The sequence below is a fragment of the Gavia stellata genome, chromosome 9 (assembly GCF_030936135.1).
Source record: "Gavia stellata isolate bGavSte3 chromosome 9, bGavSte3.hap2, whole genome shotgun sequence".
Classification (NCBI taxonomy): domain Eukaryota; kingdom Metazoa; phylum Chordata; class Aves; order Gaviiformes; family Gaviidae; genus Gavia; species Gavia stellata.
Window position 1 is genome coordinate 17235286 of NC_082602.1, and position 23496 is coordinate 17258781.

General features: G+C 42.9%; 2 protein-coding genes across 2 annotated transcripts in view; one reads left to right on the plus strand and one right to left on the minus strand.

The window, feature by feature from the left end:
- ADK (adenosine kinase) overlaps nt 1-1445 on the minus strand; it is a 301310-nt gene extending 299865 nt beyond the window's left edge. Inside the window, exon 1 of the mRNA XM_059821173.1 lies at nt 1366-1445. Coding sequence (XP_059677156.1) covers nt 1366-1418 — 53 coding nt within the window. The 5' untranslated portion in view covers nt 1419-1445. The remainder of the gene's footprint in view (nt 1-1365) is intronic.
- Nucleotides 1446-1869: 424 nt separating this feature from the next.
- AP3M1 (adaptor related protein complex 3 subunit mu 1) lies at nt 1870-19449 on the plus strand. Its single transcript, XM_059820960.1, has 9 exons — nt 1870-1909; nt 8374-8649; nt 9375-9546; nt 11862-11999; nt 13940-14025; nt 14407-14540; nt 15210-15417; nt 16843-16987; nt 18296-19449. Exons 2-9 carry the CDS (start codon nt 8377-8379, stop codon nt 18394-18396), a joined length of 1257 nt encoding a protein of 418 aa, XP_059676943.1. The 5' UTR covers nt 1870-1909; nt 8374-8376; the 3' UTR covers nt 18397-19449.
- Nucleotides 19450-23496: the final 4047 nt, after the last annotated feature.

The window sequence follows — 23496 nt, forward strand, 5'->3', positions numbered from 1 at the left end:
AAATAACTGTTGCTTTTTAATTACAACCTTACACTGCTGCCTGCCACTTATTTGCTTTCAGAGCTCAGTTAGATTTCTCCTCTGCCACTACCTGCAACTGAGCTTCTCAACCGTTAGACTTGAAAAGTCGCACAGCTGCCAAAGGAGCCAGTACCCTGACTTTGACAAATTTAATAGGATTAGTTCTTTCAGTAAGGACATCAGTACCGAAAGGGACTGCTCTCATCTCAGTACTAAAGTACATCTCTTTTATGCTATATTTGAGCAAGTTATTAGCTATGGCCAACGTAATTTTGGACCTTTCAAGCCTTATGTCATTAATCCTCTTCACATACTGAATACTTGGAAGGAGATCAGCAATCATACAATTATATTCATGTCTGAATAATCCCGAGAAAACAAACCAGAAACTGCACCAACAAAAGCTCCGCTATAGCGCTCTCAGTACTCATTTTAACCGTGCCTCCTGCATGAAGAAACCTTGTATTTTTCTGCTATGACATCTGAAAATAAATGACTTGTTTCTGTGCAGACCGTCAGTCAGATGGTGTTCTGTCAGTGGTATTATACAGTGATCACACAAATAAGGAAGTATAGCAAATGGCACAGATAATTTCAGTATGAAAACACTTAAAAATATTCCACGCGTCCTAAAGAAAATGATTCTGTTGACGAGGATTTTTAGATAACTACACTCCCGTCTCACGGGGACGGAGACCCCCTCAAGGGTATGAATCGGGGCTTTCAGAGGACATTTTCAAAGACGAAGAGCCGGGGAAGACAACCCAAGCTCTGTTTCAAGCGCTGGTTGTTGTAGCTGCGGGCAGCACTCAGTTGCACCGCACGACCCCATCCAGGAGCTCAGAAGCGCGTTTGCACGAACCGACCCCGACCCGGAGGCAAAGCGCGGTCCCCGCGCTTCCCGCCGCACGGCAGCAGCGCTCCCGCCCGCCGCTGCCCCGGCTGCGGGGCGTCCAGCCCGGCGGCGGCCCCGGGCAAGCCCCGGGGCCGGGCACCGGTACCCGCGGGACGGCCGGCAGGACGGCGACGGCGGCAGGAGCCGGGGCGCCGCGGCGGCGGCAGCGCAGCGGGACGGCCCCGCCGCCCGCCTCCACGTGCGCCCGGCGCCGCCGGGAAGGGAGCGCGGTCCCGCGGCGGGGCCGCCCGCCCCGCCCCGCGCCCAGCCGGGGCGAGCCCAGCCCGGCGCCCCCGGCGCGGCGGGACCCTCTTGGCGTGCCTTTGACCGCGCACCGCGGCGGCACGTGTCTCGTCCTCCACCGGGGGCAGCGCCGGCGGCACCCAGCGACCCTCCGGTATCCGCTGGGGCTTCTTCGTGAAGAAGAGCCCCTCCCCGCCGCCCGTTACCTCAGTTGCTTTTGCTCCAGCTTGAGCTTCTTGGCTTGCGGCTCCGCTGCCATCTTCGCGCTGGGCGGCGTGCGGCCCGCTCCGCTCACCTCGGCCCGCCCGCCAGCCCCGGCCCGCCCCGCTGACCGCGCCGGCACCGCCACCGGGGGGGCGGGGGCGGCGGGGCGGGCGGCCGCGCCGGGCGCCTGACGGGCAGGGCAGGGCAGGCCGCGCCGCCCGCCGCTCCTGCCCAGCGGTGCGCCGCCGCGCCGCCCGCCCGGGTGGTTTTAGCGCCTGGAGGCAGCCCCCGTTCCCTGCCTACCGCCGAGGCCGAGGGGCGCCGGCGGGCGGTGGGCCGCGGCTGGCCGCGGCAGTGGGACGGCGGGGCTTGGGCGGGGGGGCGCCCGTTATTCGCCACTCGGCGCAGGCAGCGCCCCGGCCGCCCGCGCCTCCGCCGGGGGGCGGCCCTGCGCGCTGCCGGGCCTCGCCGCCATCTTGGCCGCTGCCCCCGAGCGGGACGGGCCGAGTCGGGCCGGGGCGAGCGGGCCGCATCGGGCCGGGGGAGGTACGTGGGGCCGGGGGGGTGGGGGGGGCGGACCGCACCGCTGAGGGAGGCCACACCGGGGGGCGTTGGTTTCCGTGTTCGGGGGAAGCGGCGGCCGTCGTGGCGGGGCGGGCCTCGCCTCGGCGGCAGTCGCGGGACCCTCGGCCGGCGGGAGCCTCCTGTGCCCGGCCCCGTAGGCAGCCGCCGGCGGCTCTGGGTGGCTGGAGTCGGACAGGGGTGACATCCCTGTCAGCAGTAGTAGCGGGAGACTGCCCCGTAAATCCGAGACTTCCCGTTTTACCTGCGTCCATTCCCGTTGTTCCGTGTCCATTTAAATACAAAATTATTTCCGTGTTTGAATAAAAAACCCTTTTTTTCTAGGCTTTGGTGCTTGTGCAGAACAGCGCGGTCTGTGCTGGAGCGAAGGCCCGGCCGGCGCCTGGCAGAGCTGGGGGTGTGCGAGGTCTCTGCGGGAGGGCGGGCGAGGAAGCGGCGGGCCTGCCTTCGGCCCGGGCTCTCCTGGGATCGGTATCCCAGTCCCAGGGGGATCTACATAGGTTACTCTAAAACGATAAGCAGTGATGAGAAGGAGGGATTATGCACAGGGAGGTAATTTAATTTAGTTTTTAGGGGAGATGGCACAGGACCTGCAGGAGGGATGGTGCAGGAACTGCCATTCAAGGCTATATGCAAATCCTGCAGCAAAGCCACACCGGGAGGGGCCGAGGGGGCTGCAGGACGTGTAGCACCCAGGTCGCCTGAATCTTTCTTCATCAGCATTGCTGCAAACATGGTGGTTCTGGTCATGCTGTACTTGCTTTATTAGCAAGGGGCCCTGTGACTGTAGATTTGCATAATACGCGCTGGAAATTAATCCATTATCATCCACCACTGTGCATTGCACATCGCTTCTGCCTTGTTCAGTACCTAACAGGGCAATTGAGTGGAGGTTGTTGCTTTTTTTCTTTTGTTTCAGTGCTAATCTGCTTTGAAGTAGCAATGCACTTACCATCTTTTTTGTATGATGAATGATTTGTACCCATTAGATGTTGATCAGACTGGAGGAATAGCTTCACCATTTACTGTAGCTATTGTGTAAACAATCAGGCAAAGAATTCTACTTGAATAATGAAAATTCATGTTCGTAGAAGGCAAGCTGCAGTATGTGAGAGGAAAAGCTATTTTGCAAGAAAAACACAAGCAAATTAAATTACTCATGCAAGAGGTAAAATGATGGAAGCGATGTTTTACAAAAGAACTGACTATGCCAACCATGAGGATGATTCCGCTGGCAGTTCCCAGCAGGTTTGAATTGTACATAGCTTCTCCTTTATTTTTTTTTAAAAAATCTGAATGGTATCTCACTGTAAATGTCTCGGATTTCATCTGTGGTATGTTACAGGGTGCTAACTCAAAAACACAAGCAAACCTGGATTTGGAAAAAAAAAAAATGGGACAAGCAGATTACTTTAAGCATTTGATTACTTTCCATTCGCTTGTCACTAGAAGTTCATTTCCACAAATACATAACAGAGGCTCAGACAGTCCACCCCCACTAATCCTTCCATTCTTCAGAGTAGCTATGCCAAATGCAGGAAACATGGAAGCTGCGGAATCATTGCCCAGTGATGGTCCCATTTTGAGCCATTTTTAGTAATTATTACTAGCTCTAAAGGGCATTGCAGAGGTCAGTGATAAATTCCTCACTTCCTCATTTTCAGAGCTTTGACTGTAACTCAGTGTTACAGAAAAGCAGCTGGTAACAGTATTTCTGCATTAATTACGTTTTCGAGTACTTAATTGTAGCTAAGGACAAGCATGTGCAATCAGTCTTTTTCCCATGCTCGCAGCCTCTCCCTCTTGCCAATGAGCTCCACTTTTGTCTTGTGAGCCTGCTGTGACTTCAGTCCAGATGTTTCTCTGCCAAGAGATTGAAAAAACAGTAACATTGCAAAAGCCAGATTTAGTCAAAAGAAAAGCTGCAGACTTGGAAACAAGGTATTGAAGGCGCCTTAGTTGTAATGTTTAGTCCTTCTGTGAGGACTTCAAATTCTGGTAGGATGGAAATGGCTACAAAGAATCACATTGAGTTTTGTGTGTCAGAGCAAGGATGGGAAGTCTGAGAAGAAGTTGCAAAACCTCTGCTGGGCTGCTTGTTGCTGCAGTGCCTGTAAGATTCCTTTCAGTCAGGCAGTAGTATGGAAGGCTGTCAGCCTACTGAAAATGAGCTTGAATGGCTTGATCTGGACTAAAGATGCAAATAATAATCCATGTATGTCTTCAGTCTGCTTCTTAGGTAGGTCTAAAAGCAGAGAGATGGGAGGCATGTCCTTCTGAAATAGTCCTAGAAGCACACCTTCAGTACTTTACATAGAATGGTTTTATGCTGCCATCTCAAAGTGGTGTATGTGTACGCTGCTGCACAGGTACTTTCATGATTCTTAAATTTTGATGGTGTTCTTTTGCTACTGTTTTTTTAAACTTACGAACTTTGATTCAAGAACTCTACCCTCAAAGTGTCGCAGCTCTTAACATGCTTTGCTGTTTGGCCACAAGTATTAACTTGACCTATTGGTGTGAGGAATCTTACTGTTACTAAATTGATTTCTTATGTTCAGCATTTTTTAATCTTTTTTTCTTTGCAAATCTAATGTTCTGATGAGATAGAAGGCGGCAGTATACTGAGAAATGAATTCAGGGATGTCTACATGTCTGAAATGAAATCTGGTATGCAAAAAATAGAGTAGCAGGGAAATCTTCAGTATTTGGAGCACTGTTAAGTAATTTTTGTTAAATGATGGCTTACATAAGATTTTTTTTTTAGTAGTACCAGTTGTAAGATACCCAACATGAAATCCAGCTTTAATTGACTGATGCCAATTGTTTGACAGTGTGGGGGATAAATCAAATTACTTAGTCTTGCATATAATAGACTGATGTCCCCACTGCTGTAAGAGCTTCTTTGCTGTAGTCAGCACTGGCACAGGGAAGCATCCAAACTGAGCTGCCCATTGACTGACAGGGCAGGGCTTGTGTCTGTGGGTCTGCCTGCTCTGTACTTAAGCTGCAACGAGAGCGCTTCAATTTTCCAGAGCACTTCAAATTAGCAGCAAATTAGTGTCCTGCTAAAACTTGTGAAGGAGGAAAGGAGTACATGAGGGGTTTTGAAGGCAACACTTATGCTACAAGCAAAATAATGATGTATCATGGGAAATCCTGTAATCCCTGTCTTCCTACCCAGAAGATAGGGTAGTCGGCTAGGTGGGATTTTACTGCGCAGTTCCCACAGATACTGTAAAGCTGTAATCTGACAAGCATGGTCCCCTGGATTGGTTGGCTACTCCAATTCACCACGAGGCCACACAAACACTCATATCGACGCAGCCAGTACCTGGGCAGCTTGGGGCAGATGAGTAAACAGGGGCAGTGGTCCAACGCTACCACCCTTCCTGGCTACCCGTGCCCTCCTTCAATTGCATATCAAGTCATGGTCTAATATCCTAAGTGGAATTTGCGGTAAAAGAAGAGGCCCTGCTAACCCAGCCATTTCGTGCGCCAGGAGCTTGCTGCTGGCGCAATAGAATGAGGTTGATGTATTTAGGTAGTGTTTATGTTGGCCTGCTGCACTGCTGTGCTTGTTAAAAGTATATCATGACAAATGCCATCTTTTCTGATCAATAGAATCTGGATGAATGTTAATAGCAGGACAACTGCAAGGGCTTAAAAACACTCAGTCACATGTATCTGATGTACTTTGTCAGAGTATTGTCCAAAGCTGCCTGCAGTCCAGCATAGCTTCTCCAGAGCAGGCTGTAGATCAAGTCCTCTGGAAATGGAGTCTTACCGGTGCTGCTTGTACTGAAACTCTGCTATGCAGCTTTGTGTGCATTTACTAGGAAGTGGGTTTTACATTTGTTAACAGATATGCTATTGTATCCATATTAAAATGTACAGAGAACTATTCTAAGCTTCATAGCTGATCACCTTCATATGTTTGGGCTGCCTTGGTGTGGAACAATACTGACATTCAGTGGTTGATTATATTTGCCACTGTTGTGTGACTATCCAGGAGATTTTGGAGGGTTTTAATGTTCAGCGCTGGCTAAATTCAGAACATGTTTAGTTAAACTGGATTAAAGCAATTGTGTCAAGGCTCCTTTATAAGAATACTGTGCTCACAGTATTAAAATTGTCTGGTTTTTTTAACAAACTAAATTAGAGATTAATTTGGTCCAAGAGAGATACAGTAGAAACACACAGTAATGCTTAGTAGCTTTCTTTCCTTACCCACTCTTAAGCAAATTGGCAATTGCAGTTTCCAAAAGAACTTCCTCTTATATACCATATTGGCTTAGTTGGATTTTTCTCTCCATGTTTTGACTATTGGTCTTTTTGTGTCTACCACCAACGACAGTGTGCTCTTAGCAGGAGGTATCTAAGACCTGGCAAGGCCCAGGTGAAGATGAGCACATCGCTGTCATGCATGTGAAGGAGCAGCTGGAGTTTAGAATTTGAATAGCTGGACCTTGGCTCCCTTCCCACATCTGCTGACTTAGGTGGAGGGAAATAGCAGCTAACTACCTTCTTTAGTAGCCCTTCTTCACCTTCTCTGGTGAGCTTTGGAAGACAGTACTTCTGTCTTGTCAAGATCTACAGGGCCAGACCATTTTTTCAGTGTTACAAGTATGTTGGGAGGTCAGCCTAGTACTCTGGGTAGTTTAGATTCAGACACAGCAACAAGAGCTCACTCTGGATGGAGCTAAGTGCTTATTCCAGTATTTTGGAATGAGGCTTAATCATACAGTGTTTATACTCCTTAATATCTCTGTGGGACTGGGTCATTTACATCTAGATGCTTCTGTGCCATCTTCACATTTGTGTGCCAGAGTTAACATTAGCAAAGGAGCAAATTCTCTCTGCATTTTATGGCATGATCCTGGCCAAACATCCTAAAATTAATGAAAACTATGATAAGTTTTTGGTAGATGTGTTTGGCTTCTCTTAGACATGCAGAGTTGATGGTGGTCTTCCAGTTTCAAGGTGTGGATGCCCAGTAACTCTTTCCAGTCATGTTTGAATTCTTCCAAAGGCTAAATAAACTTCAGTTCAGGATATCTCCATTGCTATCATCTGCCCATTTCCACCACCTCCTCTGCGCCAGCTGTAGCACTCTCTGGAAATGTAATAACTTGCATCAGGAAGCTGATCTGACCAGAAACTCCTTTTTCTGGGTCAATTTATGGCTGGACCTGTTCCCTGATATAGGTAATTGCAGAGCCACAGACCTGCTCAAATCAATACCTGGAAGGCAAAAGGGATGAATAGCCAGTGGCAGGGGCAGCTTCTTCAACTACAGAATGAAATTATGCAGGATATAAGTACCAGATCAACTTCACCGTGAGGAGCCAGTACTTGGGTTACAATTTGTTTTGTTTTCTAAGCCCGAGTTTAAACTTGGACTGTATTTTTGTCAGGGGATGGTTATGCTGCAGGTCAGCCAAAGTATTATATCTGTCTGATGTAAAGGCTAAAGAGATAAACTGAAGTCTGATAGCATTTGTCTCTTCTGTAGGTGTGGAGAAAATAGTTTATTCATTTGAATCAACAACTTAGTTCACTTATTGTCTCCCTGAAAGTTGAGAAACAGATTCGGAATTAGTTTTTAAAAAAGGCAGATAAGCTTCTTGTTCCATGAACAGAATGAAGGATCAGTGGCTGAAGCATGTTATTTGTGAATCTTTAAAGAGATAAGAAAAAAGTTACATTCCTTATCTGCGGTTCATACTCCCCTTTTTCACGAGTGAGTAGTTTTTAAGTGTAAAACATTTTATATAAACATATTTCATGTGTGTCAAGCACATTTGAGGCAATTTTATTCATTAAACCAGATTTAAACTCCTGGTTTTGTGTACTTTTAATGAATTCCAACCCTTTATCCAAGTGCAGCTTGGCATAGATCATAAGTAAAAGACTAATCAGCCAGCAAATAAAAAACACTTTTCTAGTTCAATAGCTGAAAGCTGACAAGCTAAAGAGCTGTATCTTTAAGATAGTGCAATTCTTAGTTATGTGTGTAAATGTTACGCAAATGCCTCTGCCATAGGAAACTTTATGTATAAGTTACCCTTACACGTTGCCAAACATGTTTAAGTGAGTGCCAACTCATGAGAGTCAGCTTTTCTTTAAGAAATAAATTACAAATACCAAATAGGGATGAAAGGGGAAATCAAAGGTGCTACCTTCTTGCTTACATTGCGATATATGTTAGCAACTTAATCCACTGTGAAATACTTTGTGGTGGAACATTCCTCTAAATAAAGAAAATGCAATTTAAAGAAAAGCAGCAAAGCAGGTCTTTTCTCTTAAAATCACAGTGTGTGTTAATAAAAAATAACCATTGTAAGAAAGGGAATCTGGGAGAAGAAATAATGTCAATCCTCATATCCTTTTGTTTATTTTAACTTCTTTGAATGTGTTTCCAACAGAAAATGATCCACAGCCTGTTTCTTATAAACTGTTCTGGTGATATATTCTTGGAGAAGCACTGGAAGAGCGTTGTGAGCCAATCTGTGTGTGATTATTTCTTTGAAGCTCAGGAGAAAGCAGTTGATGTTGAGAATGTGCCTCCTGTCATCTCAACACCACATCACTACCTCATCAGCATCTATCGGGATAAAATCTTCTTTGTGTCTGTCATACAGACAGAAGTGCCACCACTCTTTGTAATTGAATTTCTACACCGAGTAGCGGATACTTTCCAGGTCTGTCACCATTAAATAATTTTAAAATTGAAATCATTCCAAGGGAATTTTTGTATAAACTTCTTTTAAATAAAGGTAATAAACCCTCCTGTCAGTGACTTTCCCCTTTGCAATTTTTAAGTCAAGCACTCGTTTATAGAGTACAAAGGACAAAAAGGTATATTTTGTGTATTCATTTGATTTATAGATACCAGCGCATATGCACTAAAACCCAAATCCCACTTTGTAAATGCTTTTTTCTGTAAGCTTTTGTACTGTTCATGTTATATAGATGAACAAGAAGGAGCATGCAGTCATGAAGCATTCTGTAGAGAGGAAAGAGATGCAAAGCATGAGTCAGTTTGCAACCTATTTCACAGATACTGTAAATAAAGGAACCTCTATGAAGATTTGGCATTGCCAAAAGATAGTCTCCTTATTTTACAAAGAGTCTTCTAACTGAAGACATGTTAATGTTCACAAGTGGCAAAACCTTTGAGACATATTTACTTGTAAACCAGATTACATTAATTTCACTGTTCACGCTGTCTTTATTTCTAATTGGATCATAAAAGTAACCTTAACATATGATGCAATCAGACTATAGAAGTAGCTAGTCAGTTTAGGTGCTAAAATTCCTTGATATATTGCAGGGTTTCTGTAAGCAAAAAAAAACAAACAAACTTTTGCAAAGCATTTTAACAGGAATAAAAAGTCCTCTCCTTTGTAATCTCTGATTTGTTTAGGATTACTTCGGCGAATGTTCTGAGACTGCAATTAAGGACAATGTAGTTATTGTGTATGAACTTCTAGAAGAAATGTTAGACAATGGATTTCCACTGGCAACAGAATCTAACATATTGAAGGAGCTGATTAAGCCTCCCACAATTTTGCGCTCCGTTGTCAACTCCATCACAGGTAGGAAAATAAGTAACTTTCAGTGGTGACTGGCTGCTTAAAAACAAAGCCCCATCATGCTTCATAGCTAAAAAATAGTATCATATTGATGTGAATCTGTAAGCTGAGGCCACTGTACTGCCACTTCTCACAATGAAGAGTTGAATAAAAGCAACTTCCTCCTTATTTGCAGTTTATGCCTGGCCCCTTTGATATCCCCAGTGGCACTGTCTGGTCCCAGCCACAGCTGCTGAAGTCCCTCAGGAATAGCAGTTCCCAGCACGGACAGCACATACTGGAGACAGGTGCTCTGGGATTGGTACAGAGCTAGCCCCAAGCCTTGAATAACTGAGGGGCATTGGAGAAGGTTATGCATTTTATAGGAAATCATTATAGAAAGGTATATAACAGATATCTACTAAATCCTTGCTGGCTGGGAACAGATAGCATGAAGAGAAACAAATAGCCTGTCCTCAGCCTCCTCCCCACCCCTACCACCATCCATCAAGTTCAGAGCTGGTTTCAGGCTGTTGTAAATGGGTATGTCTTGCACTGACAGAGCCAAATGTCTGTCAGCTGAGGTGGTGGAATCTGTTTGTCTGGCAAGTGGGTGCAAGGGAAGTATGCCATGAGGTGTCACATGGGGTCAGAGATATGTGAGATGTTCGCCTGTACGTTGTGTTAGAGAAGGGTAGTAGGTGGGCTGCAGGGCGACACAGAGGTAGTGCTCAGAGGAGCTGGTCTTTGAGGTAGCACATGTGGTTTAATCTTTGAGTATAAATCTCATCAGTTTTAATTTCTGGGGTTTCGTTGGGTTTTTTTTAAATGTGGTTTTGGATGGTAGTAGTTATACTTATGAAAAATATCTATGATGTTAATGGACTAGATGCACCAGTGTAAGGGGAATTAAGACTCCTGAAGCCAAGAGTTGCAGCATCAAACCCTCTTGTTTTATCTAAAGCCTTATTAGAATTCCCTAGGAGACTAAAGTGGCTGTCCAGGGTGGCAGGCATCTTGTCACTGGCAACAGCTCAACACTGAGCAGGTGGGAAATGGCAGCCTAAGAGCTCTGCTGCCTACCTGGCCTGGCAGCCCAGCCTGTGTAGCGCTGCTGCACCCTGCAAGGCTGCTGAGGGACACAAGCCATGGCCACGGCCAGTGGTCCCCTTCAGAGATGCAGTGCGAGTGAGGAAACGGTTGCAACTCCTCCCCCATGTGTTATAGCACCAGGGTAGACTTTAGGGGGGGTGGTTTCTGTGTGAGTTATTTTACTAGCTCAAAAGAATGAAAACTTCTTTTTTCTGCCTGCCAGCAGGTTGTGTAGAAATGATAATCGCTGCCTGCCAGCCTCTCAAAGAAGCTGTCTCACACAGCAGGACACACTACCACATTCATTGTGCTAAAGGATACAAGCAAGCCTGAGCTGTGGCTCTGTCCTGAGACCTACTTAGAGCAGAAGGAGTTGTTTCCACTATATTGGGATTCCAAGATCAGTCACCTAAGCCCCAGAAGTGATAAGATTTTTTTTTTTTCCTTTTTAAAGAATCATCAGTTTACTTTATAACTAGGTAGCTCAGGAAGCCCTTTTCTCACACTGGGTGGTATTAAGAACCAGGAGCCGAGGGTGACGGCAAGGCAGGCAGGGGCAGTGGCATCAGTGTTAAGGAGCCCAGAAGTTGAGCCAACAGGTCAGGGTCAGGGTCGGGATCAGATGATAACAGGGTCATCTACAGCTCAGTGATCGCTAGGAAAGTCCATCATGATAAGACAGGTCAAGCCAGAAAATCAAGTCTATGGGCCAGGATCCGGATCGATTTGGCACGTGATCAGGTGTGTAGACGTGGCTGTCATGTTGCTGCAAGGTAGCTCAGATGGGTACCAAGGGTGCCCAGCTCCCAAGCAAAAGGGGTGGGAGCCCTCCCTAAGGCTTCTTCCAGGTCTTTCTTCATAACAACTCTTACAGTAAATCAGCCCTGAAGGCAGCCAGCTAAAACTCATAGGAGAGGGGGGAAGCATGCTTAAGGCCCTCACAAGGAGCTGTAATGTCTTGAATTGTAGTGATGAAATCCTTTGCAGGATCTAGCCCCACACCTACTCCCACTCAAATCTCCTGCTGACTTAGGCCTTGCATTTTGCTGTGCAAAATACAGTCTGAAAACAGTAAGTCTGGACACATCCTCAAAGTGCATTCCCATCACCTAATGAATGACATTTTAGTGGGCCAGGTTCTAGGCTGCAGTGCCTGAGGGCAAATCTTGCTTTGATTCTTAATTTTGGCAGTTGAAACATTCCTCTTGTAATTCATTACTGATTTTGAGTTCCTTTACATTTTTAAGGCAGTAGTAATGTGGGTGACACACTTCCCACCGGACAGTTGTCCAACATTCCCTGGCGCAGAGCAGGGGTAAAATACACAAACAACGAAGCCTATTTTGATGTCATTGAAGAAATTGATGCGATTATAGACAAATCAGGTAAGATGCTTTGCAAACTCATTTTTGTTTGTTGAATGTGTTTATATTTAGCTGCTGATGTTTAGAGAGAATACAGTCCAACCACTTTTTTGCGTGTGTTTTATATACATGAATCTATACCTTAAATAGAAATATACAATTTAAAATGACGTGCCAAATGTATTTCTTCAGTTCATCTTAAAATAGCAACATGCTCTAGGCTGTTTCAAGAACATCCACAAGAAATATTCTGTACTTAGATGTTTTCTGTTTGTATATTGATTATCTCTTAAGAGATATAAATGGAAAAAAATAGTTGAAGTTTTAAATGTCATGAGACAATTGAGGTCCTCGTAGGCTCTCAAATGAGCAAGACAAAAGCTTTCATAAGCTTTCTTCTGATAGCAAGACAAAACTTGGTGCAAAATAGCTGGACAGTATTGTTTTCCTTATATATAAACTGGAGCCAGATATTATGAAGCATAATAATACTCCTTTCTTTTCTGTAAATGAAACATGATATCTTCAAATACAAAAATCTTTAATCTGAGATTTAACTCTGAGGAGGAATCCGATAACTTTTGTGTAAATGTTGCCAGTGCCAAGAAGTAGAAAAAACTGATCCAAAAAGATAACTGCTATGCTGCGGACAGGAGCCTGCTGTTTTGTTCATTATTGGGGCCATCAGTTACTAAAGCTGAAGACTGCATGACACCATTTTGTGGTGGTATGGGGCAGGGAGCAAATCTCTGATTTCTTCGTTCAGTGGTGCTGTTGTAAATGTTGTTTTGGTTCCATACACCAATTTGACAAACATTTTAGCCACCGTTGATCTCGATGGTCATAAATAGCTATTGTGCAGCTCTTACTCTTGCCATCTTGAAACTAAAAGAAGGTGGCAATCACAGTCAGAACACCCTGACGGCTGTGTTACTCTCCTAGCTCAACAGGATTCCCAAGAGTAGTATGAGTGCTTAGTCTGAGGAGTTACAATCAAGACCATGTTTGTATTTCTGTATGTATTTCAAGCTCAATCAGTGTCCACTAAGTGTTTAAATTTCCTACTGAGGATCCACTGCAGTAGTCATGGCTACTCTTTTCTGCTCTGATCCCTTGGGGACTAGCAATGCAGGAATCTTTCTTCCTAACCTTCACTAGGACTCAAAAGTAGATAAGGTTGCTCCCCTTGTTATCTTGTTTCATAGGGATATGGTTAACTGCTTTCATCTGAAACAGGATCCCTTCTTTTCAGGCAAAGTATTAACCCACAGTTTCTCCCTCCCCTTGACTAGATCAGCAATAATTTCTACATATCTTCTAAAATAACCTTTGCTTGTAGGGCTAATTAGTCAAGTCCTGCTCGTGCCTTTCTGTCCTTATAAAGCATTTGAGGAAATGTTTTCCTGGGTAAGATGCTTGGTATTCTTGCTTTGGGGTGGTTTTCTTTTTCTTATGGATTTATTTAACGTCAAGATGAATATGTAATCCCACTGTTAAACAAGCCATGCTTTTGAAAGCCAAGGTTATCTGGAGCTTTATAGTAGAAACTTACTGTGTCTTGATGTTGACTTTGTGATGTGCTTCAACTTCCCTGCACCACTACACAACTTGATAGTTTTCTGGAGACAGGGGTCAGGGATGAAAAGAAGGAAGATTCAGAGTCTGCATATTCTGAAATTCTTATTTGCTCATTGCTGGCAACCAGTTCAAGCACATCCAGTACAAGTCCTGTGTAACAGCTGGCACAAGTATAATTAGCTGATTAGGGACAAGCTGTTTGCTCTGGCTCATGTATTTTAGCAAGCTGCCCAGGCCACAGGTAACTGGAATGACCTTTCCTGTCTGTGCTTGGCGTGTTCTTGAGCGTTGTGCAAATGTCATCTATGCCCTCTAGCTGCACTTCACAATGTTTGTTAGGCCCTTGATAATAATGTTAAGTGTCTCTTCTTTTTTCCACACAGGTTCCACAGTCTTTGCAGAAATACAAGGTGTTATTGATTCGTGTATTAAGCTCTCAGGAATGCCAGATCTTTCTCTTTCTTTCATGGTAAATTTAGCATATATTTGGGAATTTTAATTGCGCAGGATTTATTTTTCTTAATGATCAGAGTTGAACAATTTTAAGAGTCCAATCACTACTTCATGTGTTACACATACAAAAAATAACATAACAAGTTTTGCATTATATTGTAGAAGTTGCTGCATTGCTCAGTAGTTGGAATGGCTTTTGTCTGTACATAAAAATACACTCACAGGAACTGCTGAACCAAGTGAGACCAGAAATCCATCTAGCTCAGTAACGTGTCTCAGATAATGGCTAGGAATGATACTTAGAGTCTAAGAAATAGGAATTGTGTAGAGTTCAGTAGCTAGCTCAAATTGCTGATATTTGATAAGATTTCACTTACCACTTTGCCACTACTTACAGAACCCACGGCTGCTGGATGACGTCAGCTTCCATCCATGTATTCGATTCAAACGCTGGGAGTCTGAGAGAGTCCTTTCATTTATTCCTCCCGATGGGAATTTCAGATTGATCTCCTACCGCGTCAGTTCACAGAAGTACGTTCGCGTTTAGACACACTGATGTACCATCAGATGTACCATCTACCATTTCCATCTGAGTAACTGCAGATTTCTCCTTGTTATGGGGGGAATTTCCATTGTTGCTAAAATGCATGTTCTCAGGTTTTGTCTCATTTGTTGCTCTGTCCCTACTCAATCAAGAAAACGATTTTTTCAGTGAGCTGCTGATACTCGGCAACCGTTTTTCAGTGAGATAAAACACATGACAGTAATATAGGGCTATTCTTTCCTGGTAGTCATTGTTGCTGCTAGATGGCTTTGTGGCTAAGTCTCTGTATACATAGAGGACTCTGATCTTCATAAGAAGAACAAAGCAAAAAAGTCTAAACTGCAGATACTTGCAAACTAAGTCCAATTTGACCAGTGGCTGTTCTGAGAATTGGCTCAATGAGATTACTTTTAAAAAAATAAACAGGTGGAGGTAAAGTGATTAGGAAGAAAATCTTTTTTTTCTGTGATTTCTCTGCTAATAAAATCACTTCAGCAATGATGTTGAAGAGCTGAGTATCACTTTTCACTTTTGAAACAAACTGGTTCTAACTTGAATACCTGCCAGAAACACAAGACCTATTTATGAGAAAGAGCTGTATTTTTACGAGCAGAGAAGTAGCCAGGATGCATTCAGCTACTGTCTTCTCTTTTCAGCTTGGTGGCAATTCCTGTATATGTGAAACACATGATCAGTTTTAAGGAAAATAGTTCTTCAGGAAGATTTGATGTTACCATTGGACCAAAACAGAATATGGGGAAAACAGTAGAAGGCCTTGTCATGACAGTTCACATGCCAAAAGCTGTACTTAATATGAACCTCACTGCTACACAAGGCAGCTATACATTTGACCCAGTTACTAAAGTAAGTCTTAAGTTTTTATTTATTTAAATATCTAAGGCAACATTAGAACAAGTCTTACATACTGCAGAGCACTGGAGCAGTGTTCCACACTTAACAGAAAACTTTCTCTTCAGCATGTGTTTATGAATTAAAATCTTCTCTTTAAAATTTACTTTTTCAAACTTAGATACACATCAGTTGTGATGTCTGGTTTTATCCGTCTCCTTTCCCTTCCCTTCCCCTCTCCCTTTCCTTTCTCTCTTTTCCCTTGGTCCTTCACCCCCCTAATACTTTTATTTAGTGGATGCAGCAGTATTTTGCTGGTGGTTTCAGCGATGGTATATACCAACCTATGTATGTTCTTTAAAACATACTTATCTGGAGAAAATGCAGTAGACTTGAAAATAAGTAGCCAGAAAAACAGGGAGCAGGATATGAGGAAAAAAAACTCTTCCATAAGATCTGCCTGAAGACACACAGGAAGGAAAACAAACAGTCTGAGAGACTGTGTCTTGGGAGTCCTGCTTGCGTGCCTCTGAGTTGGGGTTTGACACCTAAATTTCCTAAAGCTCCTGAAGCTTTTTAGTAGCTGGGAACCATGTTGCTGAAAGGCAGTCTGAGCCAAACCATTCTGCTGGCTCTAACACCCTGCTCTGAGCTTTCTGCTGCCCTTGGAATATCTCAGTCAACAATTGATCTGAATTGTAAGTGAAAGTTCTCCACGTAACATTTTGTTTCAAAAAGAACAGACCTTGATCCTTTAAAAACAAAACTACTACCAAAAACACTTAAAGTCACCTTTCCTCTCTGCAGAAATAAATTATACTGTGTTTTCATCAGGAGTTGGGATAACTAGGTGGATTGTAACTGCAAAAGTTTGTAGAAGTAGGGAGACCTGAGGTTCTTCTGCATTTATCAACACATTTCAGTTTATCATAAGAACAACAAAAAAAGTAAGACCTTTTGTGGGTGAGTAAAGGGCCAACTTGGTTCCATGTATCTTCTTTAAAGTGTAAGAATCAATGGGAAACAAGTGACCCTTGGGAAAGTTACTGTAGCTGAAACATCTCCTTTTGCCAAGTGCCTCGCTCCTGTCCTCATTCCTGTGTTTAAATTCCTACAACCTTTGTGCTGGTTACTCTGCTTGCTTCATGGATCTAGCTGACCCAATCTGACAACAGGAACAATCACCATTACGAAGGGAACCAGATGTATTAAGTGCACAGACCAACTAAGGAGCACTGACAGGGCAAAAGAAATGCTGGGAAGAAAAGACACCATACCTCCGGGAGCCCTAACCATGCCATCTCCCAGCCAGTGGGATAATTCTCAGAGCTACCAGGCTACTTTCTGTACCCAGTCTGCAAACTAAAAGCTTGACATGAACTTGACCTCATAGGTTCTGTCCTAGAAAGCTATTGCTACTATTCTCTCTTTCCTGGCAAGGTGCTAACATGGGACGTTGGCAAAATTACCCCTCAAAAGCTACCAAACCTGAAGGGCATAGTGAACCTGCAGTCTGGAGCCCCCAAGCCAGAGGAGAATCCAAGTTTAAACATCCAGTTTAAGATACAACAGCTTGCAATTTCAGGTGAGTGGGGGGGTGTGACGTGAAGTTGGTACTGACGGAATGAGTAGCAGTAGGAAATGAAGTGGGAAACTGTTAGTCTTTTAATTGGAGGTCCTGATCTGAAGTCAGCTTGGTACAAGAAGGTAAAGTCTGATTTACCCAAACCTGACAGTTACCCTTGCTGGAAGACTGCCTTGCTGGGAATTCTGAATTCCCAATTGTTTTGCTCAAGAAAGACTATAAGAAGCATAGAGAAGAATGGATTTTTCTTTGTTGACTTGTGCATTAAACATGCAAATTTATCCTTCTAGTGAAGAGTGATGGATGATGATTTAGCGTGCTACTCTTGACTTGCTTTAGCCTTATATCACTAAAGCCCTTTCTAGTGGTCAAAACCCCTCCATTAATTTTAAAAAACGCCCTTCTTATTCTTTCCTTCTGGAGCTGCTTAGTTTATCATCTTCAAAACAATCTGCAAGTAAAATCAGAAGTAAGTCTGTAGGGTAAGTGCAAAAGTAAATTTAAAGCAAACAAGGCTTCAGTCTGCGAACACTTAAATCATGCGAGTTGTCCATGTGTAAAATGCTTCTGCAAGCAAACTTTGCAGGATTAAGACCCTAACAGAGCCAAGACTGGAAAGAAAGAGGATGACTGAAGGCAGGAGATGAAAATTGGTGGTAGTATATGTACTACCTTTCTAGGTAGGTACAAAGCTATGGTACTTTCGCTTCTTAGACTACTTTGCTGAGTAAATAATCGTTAGTCTTTGTGTAAGAACAGAAACCTGCAGTTTCCTCTTAAACTTGCAACCCACTAGTTAAAATTTAGCAAAACATAGTGGATCCAGTGGCTGGATGCCAGAGATAATGGACCTATGAGAAAGCAGGGGACAACCTGAAACTGTTAGGTAATTAATAGCTACTGGTGTTCCTCAATTAATAGCACAGGGATTGCTGGTCCTTGCAATGATGATTTAGAGTGAAAAGAATTCTAAAACTTGTCCTTTGCTTCATCTGTGTTATTGGAAATGAGTGCAGCGTACAGGAGCCGTGGAAGATAGACTCATTTGTTCCATAGTTCCTCCCTTGGAAGGAGGATGTTAGCTCACTGAGTGGAACAGCAACAAGTTGTTGACTCTGCCAGGGCAGCTAAGAGTAGGTGACAAGAACGGTCTTTTCTCCTGTTTCAAACCCGATAAACTTGTGAAAGGAAGGAAAATTTGCTTCCTAACTGATCTTAACATGCTTCAAGAAAGCAGGACTTTTAAACAGACTGACATGATTTCTAGCATTCTACTTTTAACTTTGTACTTGTTTTTGTATTTTTCAGGACTGAAAGTGAATCGCCTAGACATGTATGGAGAAAAATACAAGCCTTTTAAAGGTGTCAAATATATTACAAAAGCAGGAAAGTTCCAAGTCAGGACATGAGAAGATGCTCAACTTCCAAGAGGAAATTCCCCTTAAAAAAAAAACTGACTGCTTAGTGACTTATGTTGCTATTAATTAGGTGCCAATTAATTAATAGACACGGATTAGTTTGGGATCAAAGCATTTGTGCACAGCAGCTCTTAAGATGAAAGCATAGCTTAGTTTTTCTTAATATGGCTTTAAAATAAGGTACTTTTTTTCTAATACACCTTCACTCTTTTTTTACTGAATTGTTGTGCTGGTGAGTAGTTTGATCTAGGTGATCCACAAAACGTCACAAACACTACACTGCCGTCAGATACCAAAGCCCAGAGGCCAAGCACATTAGGAAGGCCCGACAGGTTACTGAAAAAGTCTTGTGGTGGCACCTTTTGCTGCTGCAGCCACCTGCAAAGAAAGCTCAGCTCTTCTCACAGCCAGCTGCAAGCCAGCATTCCTCAAAGCATCATGTAATCCCTTCAGAAATAGAGAGCAGCAACGAGGAGGGCAGGGGTCCCACAGGGGCCTGGGACATAGCAAGTGTCACTCCTGAGAAAGAGCTTTTGATGAAGAAAAAAAAATTCCTTGTTGTTTACAAGAAACAGCCTTTCTTAAGAAGCATTTGCCTTAATCAGCTTTCATTTGTGCCATCTGCAGATGAGCTGATAAAAATAACATTCTGCATTACATCTGGGAGGTGATTGTTGCTTCAGTAATCCCCTTTCTTTCCATTCAGTCTCATCACCATCATTGTTTGTTTGGTTTTTTTTTAAGAATACAGTTGCAGAGAGTAAGATCTATTTTTATGTGAAGTCTTTGCTTTGATTTAGATGTTCCACTTGTTCGAAGTGGATGCCACCAGATTTGTGCCATGTGTACATTGGAGCGTAGCTTTTTAGACAGCACAGTAGAAGTGTCAAGTGTATTTAATGGTTGTGTGCTTTACTGTTGTGAAATAAAGGGAACTCTACTGCAAATGCATCTTCTCCTGTGAAATGTTCACTCTTGTAAACTATTCATGATGCTTTTAGGCAGAAGACATCTGATATACAATTAAACAATGATTATTTGCTACATCTTTACAGAACTTGATCACTGTGCAGCTATTTAAAGTTTAGAAAGGGCATTTCGGAACATGGCAGGTAAGCTTCCTTTCCTATTTTTATATGGAGGACAATCAATGTTTCAATTATGACATTTCAAAGACAGAACAGTGATGATGCAAAGCTGACTAAACTTTTCCTTACACACCAGCATGAACTTGTTATCTCCATAAACCAATACATGCTCCACAGTACCCATCAGGTTTCAAACCACGCATTTCGTCAGTACATAGTAGGCTGAGAAACCAAAGTTCAGACATGACGAAGGGTGGGATACTGGAGAATCTTTGTTTCCCTAACCTGTTCAGCTTACAAATTGATGAATAAGTGCTAACTTTGCTTCAGATGAAGAATAGGAACTAAAGTCATTCAGTAGTTACAATTTCAAATACTGGGACAAAAAATGATCCAGGCAGAAAAAAGGAAGGGGAACCCACCTGAACATTAGCAGCAAGCCAGGAAGAAAAGAAATGAGCATATATTCTCTGTTGGTAACTTTGGTAATATCAGTAGGGTAAACTTGGCCCCAAACGATGACCATTTTGAATTTCTGAAATTATAGTATATTAGATAAAACAGCACTTCCAAGAACCAGCACTTACAAGCAAGCCTTGCATTTGTGTAGACACAACCCTGGGTATTAAAAGCTACCAACCTTCTAGTCTACCTTTTTCAACTAGAGAAACATCCATTAATTCATTACTCATCCTACAGTCCTGCTCCATGTTTCAGCAAATGGCATCCTTCTGTTACAGTAATTTTAGTCAAAGTCTTGTCTTTGGATGTAACGGATAACATCCTAAGCTTAAGTGTGAGTAGCTAGAGCTGCCCTCTGCATCTGACACCATTACTGATACAGAACATAATGCAACACCAAAACTGGCTAGCCTTAACACCAACACTTCCCTTCAAGCATGTTACAGAACAAGCCTTGCCAACCTTCTGGCACTCGGGCACCAGGGAAGCATGCACAAAGCTTGTGTCTCTGCAAAAGCTTTGATCCATACTTCACAGCACACCACCAGATGTCACTGTCAAGAAGAATTACGCTCACCTGGTAGGAAACCACCCTAAGCATGAAGATGGTTTTTGTCAGGGAAATGGTGCTTGTTGCGTGAGGCTTACACCTTTTGCTGTAGGTGAGCTGGCTCCAGCCATTTCTCCAAACACAAGAAACTCAACTGCAGAATCTGCAGAAGGGGGGCTGTGTTTGTATTCTCCTTGTTAAAAAAATTGCACCAGCACCTGTATGAATAGTACAGCTTAAGAAATCAGCGGATGTCATTATGGAGGAATTAGTACTGCCAACTTTTGATCTCCCCTTCTCTAAGTGTCCAGCTCTGGGAGGGCTGACAAAGCTGATAGTCTCTCAGGTTCTCATCCTCTCTCAGATACGGAGAGAACTGTGTGGACAGTATGAAATCTGAATTTTACCTATTATTACTAAATCCCAGATGCCTTCCGGCACTGTAGGACTACGTTCAGTCCTACAGCACCAGTAAACGTTGGTTTCACAAAGTCAGAACATTATGTGTGCTGGTAGAAATTTTTATCAAGAAAAAGTGTTTGTAAAAAAATTCTTACTGTGAAGGAGTGAAATAAACAGGACAGTGATTCCATGCTAATCGCCCTTGCATTCAATTTGTTAAGTAAAATTCAGATTAATGATGTGTTGGCCAGAGGGGCAGTTCTTCCCTTATTGACAGGATCAGGCGAATCCTGTTTCAAGTTTTCAGAACCTTGGTCGGTGCTACTAGAACAGAAGACCACCAGGCCTCTGGAAAAACTCCTGTTTTCTCCCACTGGACCACAGCTTCCAGTAAAGTCTTTAATTACTCGTTTTATGGGCACAAAAAGACAGAAACAACTTGTTTTAATCTCCTGTTTGAGGAACTTTGCACTTTGTGTTCAGAATATGTTGAAACAACTGTGCTTTTGCTTTAGTGTTTCTGCTGCTTTAGCTTTTTCTCTTCTTGTTGTTAACAGTGTTATCCACTGCTCCGTTATCAATACTCACAAGCTGACATTTGTACAAATGCATTTTTATTGTTTTAACAGAACCAAAGAAAGGTTGAAAACATTAGACAATACATTTTGGTTTATAAACAAAGTTTTATAGTGGTAAAACATTTCTAAGTGACATTCATGGTCTTTTTCAAATTTTTGCTGCATTTCAGGTCTGAAGACCAATAGTGTTCCAAAAAGCAGTAATTGCATAAGGTGGACAAGTATCTTAGCTTCTACAAAACAGTTCAAGGACTTATAGCAAACATTCTGGAAGAACAAAGGCAACCATGATTCATAACTTTCCTGCAAACAGTCCTCAATAAACAAAAAGTGATCTTTGGCATGAACAATTATGTATTAAAGGCATTAGTTATATTGCATTAATATCAGTCAAGCAACTAAACAGTGACGCTAAAAAAGTCTCACAGAGAAGCCTGAATGGGGGGGGGGGGAGGGGAGGAAATGTGAGGAGCATTGAAAAGTAATAGAGGAAGACTATTTAGAAAATCCCTTCAAAATAACCCCTACCTATTCAGTGTTATTTACTATTAAATAGAAATTACTACACTAAAATTATGTTAAAAATCTGGTATAAACCAACCAAATGCAAGACATTCAGGTTAAGGCTCTGGCACCCCTTCCTTCCTCTTCCTGTTGCAGGTAATTACAGGAAGAGAATACTAAGGAAAGATCCTAAGTACCACATATTTCATCATACCCAGACGCAAGGAGTGAATTAAAGACAAACACATGCTTTCTCTTGCTAAGGTCAGTTTGAGGCAGATGTATTATAATCAGTTTAACTTCCCTTTTTAGATAACAGTGCAATAAAGGAGGGGGGGTGGAGGGGAGAAAGTCCAACTGTACAATAGCTGTTGCAGACAGGTAAAGGACAGCTGATTATATTGTGTGTCTCTTCAAGCTGTTAAGACTGAGCAGTTTTTCCACAAGAGCATTTGTATTAAAGGTGGTTTCATCGTGCAACAATTTTTAGTAAATTAAAAGGGCATCATGAGGTCAGTGCTGATCTGGGCAGAAGTCTGCAAATGTTCCTTGCAAATGTACAGAGACTCCTTCAAAAGAGTAATTCTCCCTTCTGTCAAATGCCAAAAGAGACTATGGAGCCATTAAATGAATGTGTGTGAGCAATTAAATGAATGTGTGTGTGTATATATATATATATATGAAGGCATGTTCAATTATGGAAGGATAAAAGCATCCCAAGTCTATTTTAGTAATAGAGTGGGGGTATTTTGTGGGTTTTTATTGTTGCGGTTTTGTTTGGGGTTTTTTTTTGAAGACACAGTAATACTTTGTTCAAGTCACTATTACTAGAACTTGATAAAAGATTTTGAGACTCCAAACTCCAAATGTCCAAAACAGTAAAAATATCCTAGTATGTTTAGCATTAGGAACCACCATTTGCTGGTAGCCATCGGACTACCTACAAAGGGTTTCATGTCCCTGTAGTGCTTGGGTTTCAAAAAGCTTATGCATTGTTGGAAACAAGGGCATTGAGGCAAAAGGTCTTTTTTAATTTAATATCGTCTAACTTCTACCTTGAGTGGCTGGAATAACATTAGATGGAGGGAAGAGGAAAAAAAAAATAGTTGCCTGTGGTCATTTGGTTTTCAAAAGGAAAAGAGCCAGCATGTGGCATTTTCTGGTCCTGGCCGTGCAGCTAGCTTAAGAGAACCAGGACTTTTCAGCTCAATACCTTACTGAACTGAGCAAGCAAGAAAGAATTCCATGATTTAAAGTCTCCAGCCATAAGACTCAAGCTGTCAACAGTGTGCCACGAACATCCACTGCAAAGCATTTCAGTACAGTACAAGAGTTCTGGAATGCCTACCTACAGGGTGACAAAGACAGCTCCAGTTTTTGTTAAAGTACTGTTGCGAGGCAAAAATCAAAAGCAAAAATATCATTGTGGACATGGAATTTTAATTGTCAATTTACAACTGTTCTGCTGGCCCCTGGCCCCGCCCACCCCCCCACCTTATTTAAAAAC